At 40.6% G+C, this 23,200-nt stretch overlaps 1 protein-coding gene across 7 annotated transcripts in view; it reads left to right on the top strand.

The window, feature by feature from the left end:
• Positions 1 to 23,200, top strand: part of DENND1B (DENN domain containing 1B) — a 319,310-nt gene that overhangs the window by 247,235 nt on the left and 48,875 nt on the right. For all 7 annotated transcript variants that reach the window (XM_089688668.1, XM_089688666.1, XM_089688667.1 and 4 more), the window contains one exon: positions 20,771 to 20,896. In XM_089688668.1, coding sequence (XP_089544794.1) covers positions 20,771 to 20,896 — 126 coding nt within the window. The remainder of the gene's footprint in view (positions 1 to 20,770; positions 20,897 to 23,200) is intronic.

Raw genomic sequence — 23,200 nt, 5'->3', positions numbered from 1 at the left:
ACTCGTGAAGCTTTACAGACAAAAGATTTCCCAGCACACTTACCAGCCAGCCTGCAAAACAACTACATTGACCCTGTCTAACAATTTACATTAAATACAGAGGGTTTTGTTTGCACACATTTTCAAATATATGTGTAAGCCACAGTGCCCACATATGCTCCTCTATATACTGCAGTCCTAACTCTGTCATTTTTAGAGTCTCCCAAGTTGGAGCACATATATCAGTGGATAGATTAGGGACAGGTGTCCCTGGAGGGAGCCCATTCCTCCTTAAAGGCACATTGAATCATGTGGTGTTCTGTAAGAGCACAATGACGGCTGAAAGCATCCAGTACGTCCCGGCACCTAATTCAACCAACAGTACAAAAAAGTGGCAACACCCCAAGCTATAACTAGCCCTTGCCTTAAGGTGCATATAGAAGGGCAACACACATCACAGACAAAAGGTTTCCCAGCACACTTACCAGCCAGCTTGCAAAACAACCAAATTGTCCCTGTCTAACAATTTACGTTAAAAACAGAGGGTTTTGTTTGCACACTTTTGCAAATATATGCGTAAGCCGCAGTGCCCACATCAGAGTTTCTCTGTATACTGCAGTCCTATAATTTTCAGTCTCTCCCAAGTTGGAGCACTTATAGCAGTGGATAGATTAAGGGCAAGTGTGCTGGATTGAGCCCACCCCTCCTTAAAGGCACAGGGACACACGTGACTCCCAGCAGGCGCACAGTGACCACTGAGGGCATCCAGTGCGTCCCCAAACCCAATTCAACCAGCTGTACAAAAACACAGACTTTACTTTAATTTCAGTTTTAGTTTACTGTTTTGTTCAAAATGACATTTACATTTTCTTATTTCTTCTTAAAGCAGTACTAAACTACAAAATACTCACCCCCAAATTCCAGAGATATGACAGTTAATTCCTGCGCCTGCTGCTGTCCTCTTCTCACCAGGCTTTTGGCCTCTTGATTGGCCGGTGGGGAATGCGCACAGGTGTTAGTCGTTCCAACAGAGCCAGAGTGCCCTGAAAATGCACACTTTTCTACTGAGAACATCAAAAATTTTTTTAGAAAGCTGGCCAAAGACAGGCAAGCATATTAACCATGAACCAGATTTGGAGAAACATCTGCTTATTTTCCTCAGCGTTCACCATTGTGCAACCGGGTAAACTGACTAATGTAGTGAGCTAGCAATTATCCTCCTTAACGCCGAACACCAGTCAAAACATTTTATTTTGTTTTAGATAACATGAGTGGGGTACACCCTCCGTTATATTTTTATTACCATCTGTGGCTTTTTGGGAGGAATTTTCATGCAAATTCCTGCCAGAACAGTAAGTGATGGTAACTCTCTGCAGTAAGAACACATAGATAAAAACACATTTTGGAAAAAGAAAGGGTTAGAATTTTTTAAATCAATAGAATCACACAGACCTATAGCCTGGAACCTAGCCTACAAAGAGGTACTCCCCAGCTTCTCCCTTCCCCAAGCTAACAGACTGGCTCAAGACTGCTCTGTACACTGTTACATCTTTCCTGTAAAGACCAGATGTTCAGGGAAGCAGTATTGAGAGTGCAGGAACCAAAATGCTGGAGTAAGGATTTTAACAAATAGTTTACTTTGGAGTGTTATTTAAGCATATATAAAACCAAGCACAAATGTGCAATATGTTGCATCATTCTGGTCCTTAGATGGGGTGACTTTGTTTTTCTTTTTTCCAGGCTCTTAATTTCCTTTTTCACCTGGTAATACTGCCAGTAACACATGGCAGAAAGTGTTTATTACTACAGAACACATTCCCATCTTCTCCACAGTGTAGTCTTCAGAGAATATAATCTGCAGAGACAGGGAGCACATGAAGTTATCAGCTCACTAGATTTCTGGCAGGGTCATCAGGCACTTTTTTTGCATGTTGACCAGATATAACAAAGCACTAAAACAAAGAAAAGGTGTAAGACAACAAACACAGTAATGAATGTTACCATAAAATGGTCAAAAGCTTTACTTCTTTAACATATCACACAGGCCCTTCTCCGTTTTTGCACTGGGCATGCTCACAGATATGTTGTAGAACTCAGAATGAGAGAGTGATTAGCACGGCTTAGCTGTCAGTTGCAAAATTGAAGCAAGCAGTATAAGAGACCCGGCAATGATCCTGGGACCTAATTTCTCATTGCCCTCTTGTTTGTGGATCCAGACATTGTTGCCCGGGGCAGAAGAACTCAAACAAGAAACATTCCAGGAAATAACTGAGTTTTCTGTATTTCTATACAGAAATGTCCAAACATTATTGACACAACATAAATTCTGTATGTGCCCAGCTTTTCTGTGGAACTGTAGATTTAGTTATCATCAGTACAAATTTCCAATGTAATATTAAACTAGTTGTGGTTATCAAATCTAAAATCATAGCTGGTATTTATGCGGTACTGATTTTGAGTACATCTTCACTGATAATGTATCACGTCATTCTCTCTTGCCAAAGGATTTGTGTGTGTGTGTTTTGATTCTTTTTAAGATTCTGACTTCTTTTTTTTTTACTAGCAACTATGTTTCCTTTATCTGTAGACAACTCTCACTTTTTGCATGTGCATGGTTTGTCTCTAAAACATGCCATAGATGATATGATTTCCTTTCCTGTGGTTGCAGAAAAAAATCGCTTGATTACCCCATCTACACAATGTGTTGATTCCCGCAGCAGTATTGTGTAGTGTCGGCAAGGAGCCTCTTCCCTGCTGGAGGAACACAATGATTACTGCTGGTGGCTATAACCACCGGCAGGAATTGTGTGCAAAAAATACGACAGGCTGGTTGTACTAAAGTCAGTTGATGAATCCACATCAGTTCAACCAGCCTGCCCATAGATGGATCAAATATCAGCCAGTCCCTGCTGAACTGGCCAAGATTCGGTCCAGCTATGGCCAGCCTAACGTTCTTTAGCTGGGTGAAAACCTGACAGGTTGACGCAGTGCATTATGAATTATATAAATGACCTGATGGCTCTTTACTGGATGTGGGAGGGCGCATTCACTCACACACTTATTTCTGTGTTCTTCAGATGTAGCGGATCGCAGATCAGGGTACAGGGCCAATCAAACTGAATGCTTCCTACAGTGATCAGCGCTGTACGAAGTATTCAGCGGGTGGAAAAAAAAAATCACAGTCCAGGAGCAGTGCAGTGTCACTATGGTGACCCTGGGACTGGTGTAGCCAGTGGACAGGGAAACTGTCTGGCTCCTGTGATGGCACTGTATGGCAGTGCAGCCAGTCGGTGTCCCTGATCACTAGCCACACCAGTCCCAGTGTCACCAGACCAGTGCAGTCAATCAGGCCTTGCTTACACATGGCATACTACAGCAAACAGATGTTCTCTGCAACCCTGTGAAGGTAAGCACAGCCTCTGCTTGGGCATATGTGATAGTATGCTCTATGTGAATGTCTCACAATGTCCGTGATTACCGCCACACCAGTACAGTGTTCCTGATCGCATCCCCACCAGTGCAGTATAGCGAGAAACAGTGTTCCTGATCACTGCTTCCTGGGGGTGGGAGTGTGTATTAAAACATTCTCCCACTCTCTGCACCGTGCACTGATGATTGCTGAGTCCTTCAGGCACAGTGGGTTACAGATGGAAGTATAGAGCCAATGAGCCATATCAGAGTAGTGCAAGCCAAAAACAATGCTCCTGGTTGCTGCAACACCAGCCCCCAGTCCCCAGACCTGTGTAAGCCTGCTACTGTGATTCTGATTGCTGTCATATCAGAGCCAATGTCATCACAGCCAGTGCAGCCAGCAACAGTGTTCTTGATCACTATTCGAGATGAGCACAGATATGTTTGGACATGAGTTCCAACCAACCTGCGCTACCTTGCCGGGAAGCTGTCAACGCCAACAGCCAATCATAGGCAGAATAGGTATTCCCTACCCCGCGGCACGCCCCTTGTGTACATGTGGCAGTGGGGTGGGGAATGCCTCCGCTCCCTATGATCGTCTGCTTTCACTGCTTCACGGCAGGGAACATGCCTGAGTTCATCCCTAATCACCACCACACCAGTCCCAAGTTTCACCAGACCAGTGTAAGCCATCAACATTGTTCTTGATGGCTGCCACACTAACGACATCATCACCAGACCAGTGCAGCCAGTGACAATGTTCCAGATCACCAACCGCACCAGGTCAGTGTCACCAGAGCCAGTGCAGCTATGAACAGCATCCCTGATCGCCATCAAACCAGAACACTGTCACCAGTGCAACCAACAACAGTGTTCCTGATCACTGTCGCAACAGTGCAGTGTTGCCTCTGCCTGCCACCTGTATTGACCATGACCTATTACCATGTTTCTGGCTGCCACCTAGAACAAACCTTTGCATTTTATTTGACCATGTCTTTGTCTGCCAACTGAACTGACCCATCTGCACATCCCACTGACTTTGTTCCTGTGAGACACCAGTACTAGTCATTACCTGCGGACAACTGCACTCCTGGAATCACGGGAACTCTTTTGTTTGCCCTTTGTTCAGCCTCCTGTACTTCTTGGACAGTGAACATGGCGTTCCTGGGATTAGCCACTTACTAATAGGAAATAGGCTAGGCTTGCTAGGATTATAGGAACGGAGACTGCTATAGGTGACGCTTCACTAAGCTAAATTCCCTGACCATATGTGCAGAGTTGAGTAATACAGTACATTGTTTTTGAAACAGTGTTGTTTGATTTTTGTGAAACACAATACAATGTCTGGTATTTGATCAGTCCAAACATTGAAAATCTCACACGTGTGGTATCCCGATACTCAGGAGGAGTAGCAAAATGTGAAAAAAAAGCCCTTTTCATTTTCTTTCAGCATTTCACTGAAAACTTGTTACAAAAACTGAACTCTTTAAAACCTCTTAAACATACCTCTTAAACACTTCCCGCCCGCAATGTACTGCGGACGGGTGGCAGCTACAGGTATAGGGACGTACTGGTACGTTGGTCTGGCTGTACTAACCAGCAGGCGCACAGCACTCCCCACCCATGACTGCTGTGTCCGGCGGACAGAACGAAATGAAGATCCTGGTGAACAGGACCCACAATTGTTAGCAAAGCTGTTATGAATTAATCTGATTCATAACAGCTCTGCTTCTCTTCCTAGTGAGCTGTGATTGGCCCACAGCTGTCACATGATACATGGGGCCAATCACAGCACCCTGTACCATGTAACCAGATCCAGCCAATCACAGATCACCATCTTGAGCTGTCAAAAACCCAACTCATTCATGACAGCAAGCTTTGCATTGCAGGAGAAATTATCTTTATTTCTCCTACAAAGCAAAGTGTAAAAAATAACCCTGATCACTCCCCCCAGTACTACAATGTTACTCTGGTAACGTTCTATTCTGATAAAAGTATTTAAATAAAAAAGTAAAAAAAATAAATACCGTATTGAGAGTTTTTAACCACTTCCCGACTGGCCGTTGTATATAAACGGCCGGACGGTGGCACTGCAGGGTCTGGTGGCCGTCTATAAACAGCCTCCCCGTACCCTGCTTGTGCGCGCTCCCTGGGAGCGCACAGCACCACGATCCGGTGCCCGCTGTGTCCTCTGGACACAGTGAAACACCGATCGTCGGACGGGACCTCTGTACGAGGTCCCGATCATGTGATCACTGATTGGCCAATCAGTGATCACATGCAAAGTAGTAAGCAAGATGTCACTTGTGACATCATTGCTTACTACGTGTGAAATCTGTGAATGATCACAGAGGTCACATGGTACAAGCCTATTCACAACAGGCTTGTACCATGTGACAAGCTGTCACCAATCACAGCTCAGTCAGTACTTCTCAATGAGTGCATGAATGCACACAGAGAGAAAGAGAAATGATTGCTTTTACATTCTATATGGGTGTAAAAGCAATGTGTAAAAAAAAAAAAAAAATCTTCATCACCCCCCACAAGTAGTACAGTGTCACCATGGTGACACTGTACTGCTAGGGTGACAGTATGTAAAAAAAAACTAAAAAATAATATAAAAAAATAAAATAAAAATGTAAAAAAAAAGTTTAAAAATTATAATTTTTGTTATAAACTAATTTGGATTTTTCTTTTACTAAAAAGATAACGGAATAAATTTTGGCAAAGATTTATGATGAAATATTATTTATTTGCAAAATTTTATAAAAAAAAACTTTTTTTCAAAGCGGTGAATAAATACCACCAAAATAAAGCTTTATCTGTTTCAAAAAAATGGTAAAAAATTCATTTGGGTACAGCGTTGCATGACCGCGTAATTGTCATTCAAAGCGTGATAGCGCTGAAAGCTGAAAATTGCCCTGGTCAGGAAGGGGGTAAAAGTGTCCGGTCTTTTGAAGTGGTTAAAAGAAATTTTGTAAGGTTTTTTTTTTTTTTTTTTTTTAACTACTTGCCGCCCACTTACCCGCATTTTGCGGGTGTACAGTGGCTGTGAGAAAAGCGGCGTAGTCTTGAGTCACTTTCTATTTCAGGGTGTGAATGCACCTGCACCCCCGGAAGATTTGTACCAATTGACTGTGGACCAAGGCAATTTACACGCACGACAATTCATCCAAATTCAGCTCTTGCCAGACAATTCGCATGGACACCTATCATAGTTTCTGAATGCAAAACTTTTTTGGGCCTAACCCTCATCATGGGCATACAAAAAATAATGAATTGCGGTCATATTGGTCCACAGAGCTGACTCATCATATGCCCATGTTCTCTGCTGTTACATATATGCCCAACATGGACTAGCAATGTACTGGTATGTTGCTGGACTTTGGTTATAATGCAGCTGCAGGCATCATCCTGGTATCTCTTTTTTCAGCTGGCGGTCAGCTTTTATGTAAAAGCAATCCTAGTGGCCAATTAGCTGCTGAATCATTTTTACAAGCAGCAGGAAGGGACATCTCCCCCCTCCTGCTGCCTTGAACAGTTTTCCTGGGCTCTCCTTTCCCACAGGGGAATCCAAGAATTCAGCTGGCAGTTCCACTGGCTGAACATAGAGCTGATCAGAGACCAGAATGGCTCCAGCCATCTCTATGGTCTTAGAGACCGAAACCTACGAGCATTTCATCATTTCCGTTTCGCTTGATATTAACAGTGCCATTTTAAAACTGGGAAAGCATCTGATCACACTTTAGAGGCAGAAGAGATCTCTAGAGTCTAACAGACCGCAGATTTCTCAGAAAAGAATACCTGTCACAGCCTAGTGCTATCATGGGATATTTACATTCCCTGTGATAATAATAAGTGATCAAAAAAAAAAAAAAACGCAAGTGCTGGTCCAATGTCGGTATGTAAACAGAGTTTGCACCATGCATGTGAGGTATCGCCGCAAATGTCAGATCGAGGCCAGTAATTCTAGCACTAGACTTCCTGTGTAAATATAAATTGGTGACCAGTAAAGGCTGTTAAAGTGCTGCATATCAATAATAAAAATGCATGTCATTTGTCCCCATTGCACTGGCATGTGCAATTTTAAAGCATATCATGTTTGGTATCCATTTACTCGGCGTAACATCATCGTTTATATGTTATCAAACAATTGGGCAATATATTGTGTTTTTGTGCATAATAATTCGAAAAATTTTATTTTTCCGAAAATATTTGCGTTTGAAAAATCACTGCATAAATACTGTGTGATGTAAAAAATTTCAACACTCACCATTTTATTCTCTAGGGCCTCTGCTTTAAAAAAAAAATTATATATAATATTTGGGGGGTTCAAAGTAATTTGAGCAAAAAGTGTCAGAAAAGGCTTGGTCTTCAAGAATGGGTGATGTGTGGCATAAGCTTCTAATGTTGGCCCTGAAATGCCAGGATAGTAGAAACACCCCCTCCAAATGACCCCTTTTTGGAAGAGGCATGGTGAGTATTTGGCAGATCTCATTTGTTGCCACATGGTTTTGGAAAACGAAGAAAGAAAAAAAAAAAAGGATTTTTTCTTTTCTTTTTCAAAACCCTGTGACAAAAGTATTATTTGTAAAATATTCACCATGCCTCTTATCAAATTCCTTGGGGTGTCTACTTTCCAAAAAGGGGTCATTTGGGGGGGGGAGGGTGTTTGTACAATCTTGGCATTTTAGGTCTTCCAAAACTGTGATAGGTAGTAGGGAAGTGATATGAGGAAATATGCCCTTTGAAAACCTGGAATTGGTCATTGGATTTTCTCGGGAGAAGGTGTTTCGGGGTGTTATTCTACATATACCCATGGCATGCATGAGCAATATATCATTTAAGTGACAACGTTGTGTACAAAAAAATAAATAATCATTTTTGACACATTTGTGGCAAAAGATAAAATGTATCATGGGCTCAAAATGCCTCTGCAAAATCCTTGGGGTGTCTACTTTCCAAAAAGGGGTCATTGAGGGAGGGAGGGGGGGGGGTTGTACTTGCCTGGCATTTTAGCACCTCAAGAACTGTGATAGGCAGTCAGAAAGTAAAAGCTGCGTAAATTCCAATATATATACCATGGTTTGTAGACGCTATAACTTTCACACAAACCAATTGAAGAAATTGCCCAAAAATAGGTATGCCATCTTGTAGCATCATACTCAAAATGACTTAATAGGTGCTAAAAGTTGCTTCAACGAAGTATTGAGCAAAGGCTGTGAATACTTATGTACATATGTTTTTTTTTTTTGTTTTTTTATTTTTAATAAATTGCAAAGTTTTCATAATGAACTTCTTTCACGTTGTCATTATGGGGTATTGTTTGTAGAATGTTGAGGGGAAAAAATTAATTTAATCCATTTTGAAATAAGGCTGTAACTTAACAAAATGTGGCAAAAGTTAAGTGCTGTGAATATTTTCTGGATGCACTGTGTGTGTGTGTGTGTGTGTGTGTGTGTGTATGTCATAGTTTGTAGACTCTATAACTTTCACACAAACTAAATGATATGCGTTGTACACTGATTTGGATTATTTTTACTAAAGAAATGTAGCAGAATACATGCTGGCCTAAATTTATGATGAAAGATTAATATATTTGCAAAGTTTTCTAGCAGAAACTAAGGAAACGTTTGTTTTTTCATAATGTTTGGTGTTTTTTCCTTTAGGGATCGTTCACACCATGGTGCAGAGACGTCCGTTTTTCTGCATGCGTTCTACAAGGGAGCACCAAAGTCAATTGTTCTATGTGTGTCTCGTTCACACCACAATACTGGTATCATGTGCAGATTTTTTCTTTCACAGTATAAAACTCACTGAAGCACACATTAAAATTGATGTAAATGGATGTCTCTGCATGTGAAACTTGCGCGTCAGTTTCCATCAGTTTTTCTGCATGTATGGTGTGAGGCCTTGTAGTTTACAAAATGAAAAACCCAGTTGTGGTTAGTCATCAACAGAAATCTCTGTATGTTTCCAAAATTATATACATCTATTTGGGTATAGTGCTGCATGCCTGTGTACTCAAAGAATTACAACAATGAAAACTGAAAAATCGCCTGGACAGGAAGGGGGTTTAACATGCTGTGGTAACATCAAGTGGTTAATAGAAAGTTGGATGTTATTTTCAAAATCCATGTCCTGTTTAAGATACATGCTTTGAATTCATGTTGACATCAGTTTCCAGCTGGTAGCTACTACAGCACCCATTTACTCCAGGAATGTGTATGATGGGGAAATAAATGAGATGCTATGTGGATTCCGTGGTTATTGTAATTTGCTCATTGCACTGCATGCAGTGGGTAAAATAAGTACACGTCACCATTTTTCTAGGTAAATATATTTCTAAAGGTGCTATTGACATGAAATTTTCACCACATGTCGGTAACAACACATGCAATCCATACGTACAAAGACACCAAAACAAATAAGTTCAGATATTAAGTTATGTATATTAAAATAAAATGACACATAGAAAAAATATTGAACACGCTAACTGAAATGTATTTAACACTTTGAACAAAATCCAGCTTCAAGACACCTCATGTATGGCAAAACTAGTCGCATGCATTGCTCAGATGTGATTTTGGCCTGTTCTTCCACACAGTCTTCAAATCTTGAAGGTTCTGTGTGCCTCCTCTATGAACTTTTTAGTTCTTTCCATAGATTTTCTATTGGATACAAGTCAGGTGATGGGCCATTCTAGTAGCTTTATTTTCTTTCTTTGAAACCAATTGAGAGTTTCCATGGCTTTGTGTTTGGGATCATTATCTTGTTGAAATGTCCATTCTTGTTTCATCTACATCATCCTGGTAGTTGGCAGAAGATTTTTGTTAAGAATGTCGGTACATTTTTTCATTCATCCTCCCTTCAATGATATGAAGTTTGCCAGTTCCGTATGCTGAGAAACAGCCCCACACTATGATGTTCCCACCTCCAAACTTGTTGGTAGGTATTATTGCATCCAAAGAGTTCAACTTTGGTCTCATCTGACCAGACTATATTCTCCCACTATTTCACAGCAGTGTCTAAATGATGTGCAGCAAACTTTAAACCAGCTGCAACATGCTTTTTCTTCAGTAATAGAGTCTTGCATGGTGAGCGTGCATACAGACCATGGCGGTTGAGTGCATTAAGTATTGTTTTCTTTGACGCAATTGTACCTGCTAATTCCAGCTCTCTTTGAAGCTGTCCACAAGTGGTCCTTGGCTCTTGGACAACTCTTCTGATAATTCTTTTCACTCCTTTGTCCAAAATCTTGCGAGGAGCACCTGGTCATGGCCGGTTTGAAAAATGACGAAATTATGTTCTTTCCACTTCAGTACTCACTGGAACATTCAGAAGTTTAAAAATCCTTCTGTAACCAATGCCATCAGTATGTTTGCAACAATAAGGTTGCGAAGGTCTTGAGAGAGCTCTTTACCCATCGTGAGATGTTTCTTGTGTTACACCTTGGTAATGAGACACCTTTTTATAGACCATCAGTTGAGACTGAACCACCTGATATTAATTTGCAGACAAGTGGCAGGATAGCTTTCTAATTACTGATAGATTTCAGCTGGTGTCTTGGCATTCCAAGCCTTTTTGCGCCTCCCTTTCTTCATATGTTCAACACTTTTTCCCTGTGTTATTCCATTTTATTACACACAACTTAATTTCTGAACTTATTTGTTTTGGTTTCTTTGTATGTATGGCATGCATGAGTTGTTACTGACATGTGAAAATTTCATGTCAATAGCACCTTTAGAAATCTGTTTACTGAGAAAAATGGTGACGTGTTCAATACTTATTTTACCCACTGGTATATAGATTTGTTTTTGTCAGGTGTGAAAATAAACTATATAAGGAAAGGTGAAAGAGTACTTGTATAGGCCATAATCTTTCTGTGTTTTTTTTTTCTGGATAGTTTATGGAAGCTTATGAGAAGCATTAGGATGCATTCACACCTAAGCAGAACCATTTTCAGACATTTTTAGGCATCTGAACAGCCACCACTGAAATACATGGGATTTTAGGATGTTAAGAGCTTTAAGCTAGAAGACGCTCTGATGTGAATGGGGTCTAAAGCTGGGTATACACTAGTAGAATTTCAAATGAAAATTCTTAGGAAATTTTGTAAGAAAATTCTGAGAACATCTGAATATTGTTTGGAACTTCAATATTTCCTTTGCTTTTAACATTCTATTTTGGAATGAATGGACTTTACCAAATGAAAATCTCATACACCGTTAGAAATTTTTACATTCGGGAAAAATGTTCCTTCCCGCTTCTTCGAATGTTCTCATTGCTGTAGTTGAAAACAGTTGTTAATTTGACCCCACTATTGATTAGAAAAACAAACCAACATTTCCACAACTAAAATTGTTGAATGAAATTCTACTAGTGTATACTGAGCTTTAGATTGGATTCACACTGTTCCGTTGGCATTGAGGGTAATGTAAACCAGTAGGTGTAAATGGGTACATATAGTTTTTATTGAGCAAAATGCATGCGTTTGGCTGCATCAGATTGGAGAAGTGTGAATAGATTCTCAAAAATAACCTGCCAGGAAAGCAATCTAGAAGTTGCTTTTGTTGTTTTTGGGCAGTGTCCCTGTTTCTTGCTCTACAGTTTGGTGAGTCCATGACCCAGAACAAGCATGTTCCAGACCACTGACTCACATTGTAATTAAGGAATTGAAATAAAAGCATGTATTATTGCTTTGCAGTCCTCGCCTTTAACAACAAATAAGACATGGCAGTCTGTGTGTTGTTGTCTGGATAGTTTCATTTATAGGCATTGTTTTCTTTAGGGCCTGTTCACACAAGATGCGTTTTACTATACTTGATAGTCCCAATGCACTAACAAGGCAAAAAAGCCTCATTTCATATCATGGCAATTCACATCACTGCCCTACGGGGGTATGCACTAAAAACTGTGAGGCAGGGGTCTCCAAACTTTCTAAACAAATGGCTAGTTTGCTGTCCTTCACACTTTAGGGGGCCAGACTGTGGCCATCGGTAGTAGAAAATGTCCCGGGATCAGTTGGAGTAAACAATGCCCCATCGTTGGTGTCATTGGTAGGAGTTGTTCCCCATTATTGGTAGGAATTGTGCCCCAACATTGGTGTCATTGGGCACCATTGTTGGTGTCAATGTGAGGAATTGTGCCGCATCACTGGAGTCATTGGAAAGAATGTGCCCCGTCTCTGATGTTATTGGGCCCCATTGTTTGTGTCATTGGGAGGAACTGTGCCCCATCATTGGTGTCAATGGGAGGAATTGTGTCCCATCATTAGTGTCATTGGGAGGAATTGTGCCCCTTTGTTGGTGTCAGTAAATGAAGTAGTGCTCCAAGGGCCAGATAAAAGCAAGCAAAGGGTCACAGGTTGGAGACCACTACCCTAAGGCATGCAGTACTTTTTCAGTGCAGAATGGTGCACCACAATCCACAGCATCACACCATGAACCATGTGGCCTGTATATCTGAATAAAATTTTATTTTGTGATATTGTAACAAAGTTGTAACAATAAAAAAACGGGGGAAAAAAAGGTTGCAGCGTGATATGCTGTTTCCAACGCATCAGCACCACTGCTTTCACATCACACATCAGCAATTTTGTAGTATTGCCTGCTGCTTTTGTGAACACACCTTTAATGTGCCGTTATTGAATTGTAAGGAATGATGGATGTTCTGCTCTGTCTCATATAGCCAGTGCTAAAGGATGTACATCACCAGATTCTCTCATAAACAATTTTATTTCTCTTGACAGTTCTCTATTCATAATGTTTTGCTACAGCTAAGGCTACATGGGCTACTTAGAAGCCTTTTCTTCAGCAGTATAGGAGCAAACACATTCCATACTAAACTGTAATAAAAAGATTTTCAAACATTGCCAGACTGATGCTTTGATGATGGTGTCCCATCCTTAATGTCAGTTGAAGGAACAGGGCTCCATTGGTGTCAGTGATAGGAATAGTGCCCCATCGTTGGTGTTAAGAGGAGTAATAGTGTTCCATTGTTTGTTTCAGAGGGAAGGATAGTGCCACATCATTGGTGTCAGTGGAAAGAATAGGACCCCATCATTGAGAGGCATAGTGACATGTTTTTGGTGTTATTGGAAGGAATTGTGCATGTTCAATTGTATATTGTAAGTAATTTTGCCCCATAATTTGTGGGAGAAGTTGGAATGGTGCCCCAAGAGCCAGTTAAAGGCAAGTAAATGGCTGCAATTTGGGGTCCACTGGCTTCTTGGTTTTATCAAGTAAGGGTGCGCACAAATACCATTTTTGTACAGGCTGCTGGGGCAGTGACAGCTAAATGGATCTGTATTGAAAGTGTAATCTTTTAACCTCTATTCATACCTGAATGTTTTGCACCTTGAAGCTCAAAGCTCCAAAATGTTCAACGAGCCAATTCTGTGTTTTTAAATTGCCTCCATTTACATCTGAGAATTCAGGTGCTTGTAGCGCAATGCTCCAAAAGTTACATGATCAGAATTTGAAATAATGGGAATGCACAAAATAACACAAAATCATGATAAGTATGGTTTTCAGACTCTTCCATAATAAAAGTCAATGGGGCCAAAAATGGGCAATCCTGCCCCGATGAAGCTCCTGTACTGCACGTCACTCCTAAAAAAGAAAAAATCTACATTTGCTGCACTTCACCCAAAAGGAGAAGTTCCACTTATTTGCACACCCCCCCCCCCCCTCCACTGCCACATTTGACCCTTTTTTTTTGGGAGGGAGGGGGAAGCGTGTACCTGGTTTTGACAGGTACCCACTCTCACTTCCGGTCAGATGCATAATGGCGATCTGAGCAGAAGTTCGGCTCCCCCTTCCCCCCAATTTTTTGGGACAAATCACAGGTCGCAGAAGACTGCGGGACCATTCAGAAAACGCAGCAGGAAACCATATGTGAAGAATCGGTTCAGGTGAGGACACCACTAGATCCCTGGACAGATAAGTGTCCTTATATTAAAAGTCAGCAGCTATAGTTTTTGTAACTGCTGACTTTTAATCTTTTGGGGGGAGACTGGAGCTGGAGGGAGACTGGAGCTCCTCTTTAAGTCAGATTTGAAAACAGCATGGCCATGCGGGGCTCTTCCCACACGACTGTGTTGCTCAATCACAGTGTTCTGTGAATGAGTGGCTACAAGTCCCGACAGTTTTAGCGGCTGTCGGCTTGTAGTTTTCACTGAACTTCCTGGTAGTTCATTGAAACTTCCTGTCAGTATATCTGCTTGACCGTACATCCCATACAGCAAGCAAATATACTGACAGGTCTGCAGGAGACCTGCATGGCATCAGCAATCTACTGATTACTGGTGCAATACTTTCCTGGCTCCTTTGGAGAAAAATAATAAATGCACATTTTTTTACCTGCAAAAAAATGTGCATTTATTTTTTTTTTCCAAAAGATGAACTTATCCTTTAAAGTGATATTAATCCATCAGTTTCTAACTACTTCTGGCAGCTGATTTAATCACTTACTCAGTATTTAGCTTCTTTATCTTTTAATTCTTGCCTATGTTCCAATTTAAGCTGGTGCCATGACCACTGCTCCAGGTTTTCTGTTGTATCCCATGATGCATGCCGGAACTAGAGTTTTGTCTCCTCTATATAGAGGTATATTAATCGAAACTAACAAACAATGATACTCGCCTAGACCGATCCCAGCTGCAGCTGTCCCCTGCTGACTCTACACTGAGAACTAAGCGATCAAAGACCACCGATCGTTCAGTCTTCGCTAACTGCAACACACTGAGAGGCACCTGAGTTTATTCTGACTTTAAAGTCGTGATCTCTCCAGAGCCTGGACCAGCTGAGTGACATCCGACGACAGTGGACTTGAGCCTGCTGTTGGCTGAAAACAGGTCTCAGAAGTGCCGAACTAAGTGCACTCCTGTGACCCACAAGAGAAGTAGAGACAAAAGAGCCTTTGCTCTACTACTTCTTTAAGTTGCCAGCCCATAGTCAACTTTTTAGGTTTTGCACCTCCAGCACTCGCTTAATTGGGCACACACACTTTCCCATCTTGACATGCAGTGGATATAAAAAGTCTACACGCCCCTGTTAAAATGTCAGGTTTCTGTGATGTAAAAAAATGAGATAAAGATAAATAATTTCAGAACTTTTTTCACCTTTTAATGTAACCTATAAACTGTACAACTCAGTTGAACAACAAACTGAGGTGGAGGGAAGTAAAAATAAAAAACTAAAATAATATGGTTGCAAGTGTGCACACCCTTAAACTAATACTTTGTTGAAGCACCTTTTGATTTTGTTACAGTACTCAGTCTTTTTGGGTATGAGTCTATCAGCATGGCACATCTTGACTTGGCAATATTTGCCCACTCTTCCTTGCAAAAACACTACAAATCTGTCAGATTGCCAGGGCATCTCCTGTGCACAGCCCTCTTAAGATCACCCCACAGATTTTCAATTGGATTCAGGTCTGGGCTCTGGCTAGGCCATTCTAAAACTAATCTTCTAGTTAAGCCATTCATTTGTTGATTTGGATGTATGCTTTGGGTTGTTGTGATGCTGAAAGATGAAGTTCCTCTTCATGTTCAGGTTTCTAGCAGAAGCCTGAAGGTTTTGTGCCATAATTGACTAGTATTTGGAACTGTTCATAATTCCCTCTACCTTGACTAAGGCCCCAGTTCCAGCTGAAGAAAAACAGCCCCAAAGCATGATGCTGCCACCACCATGCTTCACTGTGGGTATTTTGTTCTTTTGTTGATGTGCAGTGTTGTTTTCTTCTGGTCTTCATCAATTTTGGAGGGACGTCCAGTTCTTGTTAATGTCACTGTTGCGCCATTATTTTTCCACTTGATGAGGACTGTCTTCACTGTGTTCCATGGTATATAACGCCTTGGAAATTCTTTTGTACCCTTTTCCTGACTGATACCTTTAAACAATGAGATCCCTCTAATGCTTTTGAAGCTCTCTGCGGACCATGGCTTTTGCTGTAGGATGTGACTAAGGAAATATGAGGAAAGACCTACTAGAACAGTTGAACTTTATTTGAGGTTAATCAGAGGCACGTTAAATGATGGCAGGTGTGTACTGACTCCTATTTAACATAATTTTGAATGTGATTGCTTAATTGTGAACACAGCTACATCCCCAGTTTTGAGGATGTGTACACTTATGCAACCACATTATTTTAGTTTCTTATGTTTACTCCTCCCCCCCCCCCCCAAAGATTTCAGTTTGTTTTTCAATTGAGTTGTACAGTTTATAGGTCACATTGAAGGTGGAAAAATTTCTGAAATTATTTATCTTTGCCTCATTTTTGTTAAGTCACAGAAACCTGACATTTGAAAAGGGGTGTGTAGACATTGTATATCCACTGTATACATTGTATATCCACATGAGTTCTGTAACAAGGGGCTGCCTATGACTTCACAAATCAGAATTTTTAAAATGTCTGTAGTCCTGTCTGTGGGAGCGTGGGGGTGGGGGTAAAATATGACAATCCCCTATCTCTTAAAAGTTCTTGCTTTAGTGATCTGTTGATCCCCACAAGTTTTCTCTAACATCCAAGCATGTACATGTTGATTTTAATACAGCCCTGTGATATAATGTTTCAGATGACAGAGATCGTTTTAGACATATAAAGTATAAAAACAAGTAACAGGAACTGTGTCCAGGTACAGGCAGTCCACTGGCGTCAAAGATTAACAGAGCAATAAAGAAGAGGTGTCAATTAATTTTATATACATTCCCAGAGAAGAGTGTTAATGCAATGCAAGTATACACCCACTATTACAATGCAGTACATTTTTTCTTTTTGTATCGGTTTTATTCATAGTTTGATGAGTGCCAAGGTTCAGGCGTGCTGTTTGTAGTCTGTTTCTGAGCTGCATACTACATTGCTTTATCCAGCCCTGCAGAAAGTCTTGGACCTTTATAAACAAGGTGATGATATCATTAAACAAAGCATGCAAGTATGAATACCTTGATACTTTCTACATAGCTGAACACCCCCCCTCCACACATGCACACACAAACACCTTCTTCAAACTCTATGATAATTATACCCAGTGGGGCATAATCTTTCCTTTGATGTGCTCAAGTGGGAAGACTGAACTGTACAGAATGTCACCCATGCTGGTGCCCTCCTCACCCACAGCGAGGTCCTATGCTTTAATTTTACTCTCCAAAGCCTCACTCTGCCCTTGTTAGCAGCCTACAGGGATCACACGTTAATAAATTTGACTCTTCCATTATGATCATTAAGGGGGGCTTACTTACAGTTGTATAGATGTTCGTCTCATTTCTGTAGTAAACCAGTGAATTATATGTTTGTAAAGTTAAAAGAAAATGTGTCTCTCTTGTAATATTTTAGTAGAAAAAATATTGACCGCATAACATTTACGATGAAGAAGCAGAAGAGCACACAGCTGACACAAAAAATGTGGAGTGTTTTTCATGCCAGAGTATTTGCAGTTCTGTTCAGGATGCTTTGTGATCAGGGGCGGACTGACCATTCGAGCACTCGGGCACTGCCCGGGGTCAGTAGGGGGCCCCATGAGATGCCCCTGGTACCTTTTTCATAGGCTTTTTTGAGTGTGGGCAAGGACACGGGCCCCATGATCCCCTATTGCCCAGGGGCCCCATGAGTTGTCAGTCCGCCCCTGTTTGTGATTCAAGCATAGTATCCACACAGTAGAATACAGATGGGTCAAGACTCTGCTCTCTTTCCTGTCAGCATATGTATACGGAAGAAAAGTCTGGCTACTAGTGCTGGCTGCTTTGTTCCCAGTATGGGTTGACTTTGTAGGGAATAGCACAAACCCGACAGACATTATTAGGTACTTACACTAACTGCATTAAAAAGTTTACTTATACCTAACAAATCCGTAACCAGTATTTACGGATAGTTTTTTTTTTTGTTTGTTTTTTTTTAGGCAGTTGCATCAGCCATTCTGCTTGGTTTGTTGGAACTACTGAAAATCCAACTGATGGTTCTGCAGTCTGCTTTTATGGTACACAGCACACATTTACACATCACGTTATTTTTTTTACAAATTAAAAGTATGATGGAATGGATATTTTCTACTTTCATATGTATGCATTTTTTTCTTTTATAAATAAAACGGTGTAAAAATATAAGTGAAAGAAGACGTTGCAGTGATCAGTCTGAAATGGTTGTATCCCCCTGGGCAGGTGTCAAATCAGTAACTGCCATCACTTACTACACTTTACACTTCACTGGTCTGATTCTTTACATCTTTAGCAGATACCCAATTGTACCATTTTCTCTTTCTCGAAGAGAGTTACCGTAGTAAAGAGACTGACTCATTGGGGGAAAAGACTTCAGAGACTACCAGATTAGAGATAGGGTGTAGAGAGGGGGATAGATTGCTTACGTAACAGTTTCTCCAAGATAGTGCCCATAGAGAGACTGGCTTATGTAAAGGATTTCCCACACAGACTGCCAGAGGATAGCCTTGTTCATATAGACTGACAAAGAAATCACTATATACATAAAAACTGTCAAAAAATGCAGAGCTATCTATCTCTTACTGATAATATACATACTTATGTGGATTGTTTAAAAAGCATCATAGTCAAATATGAATGCAAAAGAATGAAAATGAGCAGAGTGACACTTAAGCTGGCCATATACTGAAAGAATTTTATTTATGTTTTCGATTTAGGAACATTTGTTCAATTTTCTAATCGTTGGTAAGGACAAGCTGACATTCATTTTGACTGCTATGAAAATCTACTAGTCTATGGCGAGCTTTATTCATGTATCCCTTGTCTTTGATGTCCAAAGACCCATCATCTATGTAAATGGTTCAAAAATGTGGATATTATGCTTCAGATATCCATGACAGAACAGATCCTAATGTGAATTTTGTAGCTTTGTTATTTTAGGGAATATACTGTACATTGGCAACAGGCAACGTAAATTTTATTATCCAATAAGCGACGCGTTAAAAGCCTTTACAGGTTACCACTTTAGATTTACAGAGGAGGTCTGGTGCTATAATTACTGCCAATGATCTGACGGTGATGTCTCACATATGTGGAACGATCGCTGTTTGCGCATGTGCATGCCTGGCGCATATGTTCGCCTTTGTACGCAAGCATGTGAGGGGGACTTTTTTTTTTTTTTTTACATTGTTGCTATAAAGAAAAAAAATGTTTGTGATCACTTTTATTGCTGTGACAAAGAATGTGAACATCCCTTGTGACAGCAATAGGCCTGTGACAGGTACACTTTCTGGAAGAATCTGAGGTCACTAAGACCCAAGATCCCTCCTCTGCTCTTAAATGTATTAAATCACACCAAGCTTTTATTTTTTTTAAAATGGACCCGTGTATTTCCAAGTAAACCAGAAGTTATGTCAACTATTTATTGGAGCTGAACAAAGCCGAGCTGGTCTTTGTTCGGCTTTGTGACCAGCCGGTGGTAGCGCTGGCTGGTCCATTGGGACTCCTAGTGGGACAGCAGATCCTGTTAAAGCCATGGGAGGGGAATATGTACATGTGTTCATGGGTTTTGACATGCTTTGATAAATGTTTGTACCCAATTTGATGTAGAGTGAAAAGTGCACTGCAATCCATGTTAAAACACTGACAAATGTTTTCATGCATTTCTGTTTTATTTGCTGGGAATTTACAAGAGCATTATTTTCCCTGTAACTGTAAAATATTGGTTTGGGTTTTGTGTACTGCAACAGAACTGTGTCCCCATTAAGGATATTTCAGTAGCACTAAGTGTATTTGGTACATAAGCATTGTGGTTAACCTGTATGCTGAAGGAAAGGTTAGCTGCCCCACAGCACAGTGGATGCTTCAGCTTGGTTTCTCTTTCCGGAGAATGATGGATAAAGAGGTCAAAGTTCCCTCCACAAATGATTAAAGTGAAGGACCACATATAATAAGAGGTTTATGTGGAAGGTTGAGAGAGAAGGAAGTAAGAGATTGTTTTCTCACCTTGGGGTGCCCCCACCTCCCTTTCCATTAACAGTTCAGCAGGTGTAATATACATTTTTGCAAAGGGCTCTGAGATTTGGGCTGACCCTGTGGGGATGAGGCCCAAGCCACTGGATACTTTTCACCTCTCGCCAGGTCAATTTCATAGGTGCTAATTCACTTTGTCTCCCACTCCCCCTCATGTCATTTTCTTCTGCCTTGTAACTCCCATCCTCTACTTTTCCTTTTGCACTTACAAATACATTTCTTCTTGTAAATCTACTGTATTTTTTCTTTTACTGTCATTCTCCTTCTTGTGTCTAAAACCCATCTTCAAGAATGTAAATGATAAACCTTTATATATACATGTGTATACCTGTCTTCTCAATACTCCACCCTACATGCTTGTTTATTTTCTTTTAACTTTCTGTAATCGCTCCTGTATTCTTTATGTGGACCAGGTCTCAACCTTGAAAAGCAAGTTGAAGAAGCAGTCTACATCTACAGGAGATGGGGTATCTCGAGCTTTTCTGAGAGCCCAGGCCGCCCTTTTTGGTTCCTACAGGGATTCTCTCCGATACAAACCTGTAAGATATCTAATTTTATTTATCATCCCCTGTGCCCTGTCTAAGTCTCTTTGTATTTATTTCAGACTGGTTTATTAAAAGACCACAGCACAAAACCTAATACATTCTAAAACGTACTTTATGTTAATGACCTACTTCTAACATTGAGTGTGTAAATGTACAAACACCTACTCCAGATATTGAGGTATATAAACAGGGCTCTTTTTCAGCGGGAACTCGGGGGAACGCAGTTCCAGCACCTCCACCACTGAATGTATCTAATGGCAAGGGGTGTGCTAGATGATCTATTGATTCTGGCTGCTGGAGGATCTATTGTTACTGGTGGGATCTGTTTTGTGTGAGAATGCATTGTTGCTGGTGTGGTTGCTATTGTTGCCAGGGGTCTTATGTTGCTGGTAGAGATCTACTGTTGAGGGAGAGGTTGCTGGCTGTTGGGCAATCTCTTGTTGCTGCTGGGGAATATAATGTTTCTGGTGTGGATCTTTTATTTCTGGGGGGGACATTTTGTTGTGGATGGTATATTGTTGCAGTGTGAGGGGGTCTGTTGTGCTGGGGTCTGTTGTTGCTGCAGGAGATCTATTGTTGCTGAAGAGGGGTCTATTGTTGGGGGACCTTGTGTTGCTGTGGTATGGTTTATTGTTGCTGGGGGATCTATTGTTGTTGGCTGCACAGGATCTATTTTACTTCTTTTCTTATTATTAACACATTTAAGCTTTAACGAGCAGGACCCTCTGTTTCCTATTGTACCAAATTATATTGTAACTGTAATGTCTACCTTTATTTTGTAAAGCGCTGCCCAAATTGTTGGCGCTATATAAATCCTGTATAATAATAAAGAAATGACTTACAAATTATTCAGCACCACAAAATGATACTTGGTTCTGTATTCCTTAAAAGGAGCAGTATTGGAAGGTGGGTACGGGTGGAAGCAAGGGATGGTACTCAGAGGAGGGTAGGGGTGGAGACAATGGGGGTTTCAGAAAAGGGGAGTTCCTGCACCTATACTTTGATTAAAAAAAAAAATCTCTGTATATAATTATATGTAAACTCAGTCATAAAAAATTCTAATTTGGGCTTTAACATGTTAATGGAAGTTTAAAAGGACACTTTCAATATTTTTAAAATGGCAACTTTCATTAAAAAATGTCTGGTGATCCTGCCATGAAGGTTATTGTTTAGACATTTCCTGTTATAGGCAACACTCTGTACCTGTCTCCCAATTGTGCTTTTGATTTGTCACATGGGATTTAGATAGACTCCTTTCAACGCACTTTTTACAGGCATAGTTTGTCTCTTAAAAGAAATCTGCCCTGAGAAATGTCATACAACCATCACTGAACTGCATGCACGTAGACATAAAATGGCTGCATGGGATTCAGAATCTTGAATATGCCCAATCCTGACTGCTACCTTTTAATTTTAGGACCACATTAAATTTCTTGTGTTGTTTTAATGCACATTTACCACATGTACTGCCATGGGTGCACTGCAGTCCCTTTCAGCACCACGATACGGTACATCACTATACCTGCTTTCTAGTGCATCACACCAGTCTGCTGTGTGTTTTTGGATAATGCATTGAAAAAATTAGAGCAAATGCAATATTGACTTTGGTTTGGTGCATTGGCTGCCCATTCACTTGAATGGGCTGCTGCAGCTTGTGGTAATATGTGTTAATGAAATGCAATGCAGGATGTACAGTGCTCAGCATAAATGAGTACACCCCAATATATTTGTCAGAAAACCTCCACTTTCCTTTCAGAATCAACATTTTATATGTGACGACATACTACAAAATACTCCCACTAATGCGGGCCATTGATTGCAAGCAAGATTTGTTAATTTGCACACACACACACAATGTTTTTTCCTAACAAATTCATACAAGACCATGTTGCAAAAATGAATACACCCCAATGAAAGCTAAATTTTAGACAATATCCTAATTAACAAGAATTAAACTACAGGTGAGTCTAATTATTCATTAAACAGGTGCCTATCAGACAGGTGATTATAAAAGGGCGTTATTTTACAAAGAAAATCCCTTCCATTTCATGCTGTCAGCAATGGCGCCACATGGAAGAAAAATGTCACAAGGCCTGAGAGAGAAAATAATTTCTATATACAAGAAAGGTGAAAACTACAAGAAGATCAGCAAAGCTTTACTTATCAGTCAGATTACTGTAGCAAAATTGATACAAAAATGTAACAAAGATGGAACTGCAACCATCTCATAGAGACAACCAGGCCATGCACGGAAGTTAACACCTCGACAGGAGCGGCTTCTGATGAGATGGGTTGAAG

This window comes from Staurois parvus, unplaced genomic scaffold, assembly GCF_062004578.1.
Source record: "Staurois parvus isolate SC_StPar_1 unplaced genomic scaffold, SC_StPar_1.0 ptg000450l, whole genome shotgun sequence".
Taxonomy (NCBI): domain Eukaryota; kingdom Metazoa; phylum Chordata; class Amphibia; order Anura; family Ranidae; genus Staurois; species Staurois parvus.
This window is presented reverse-complemented; position numbering and strand designations above follow the sequence as displayed.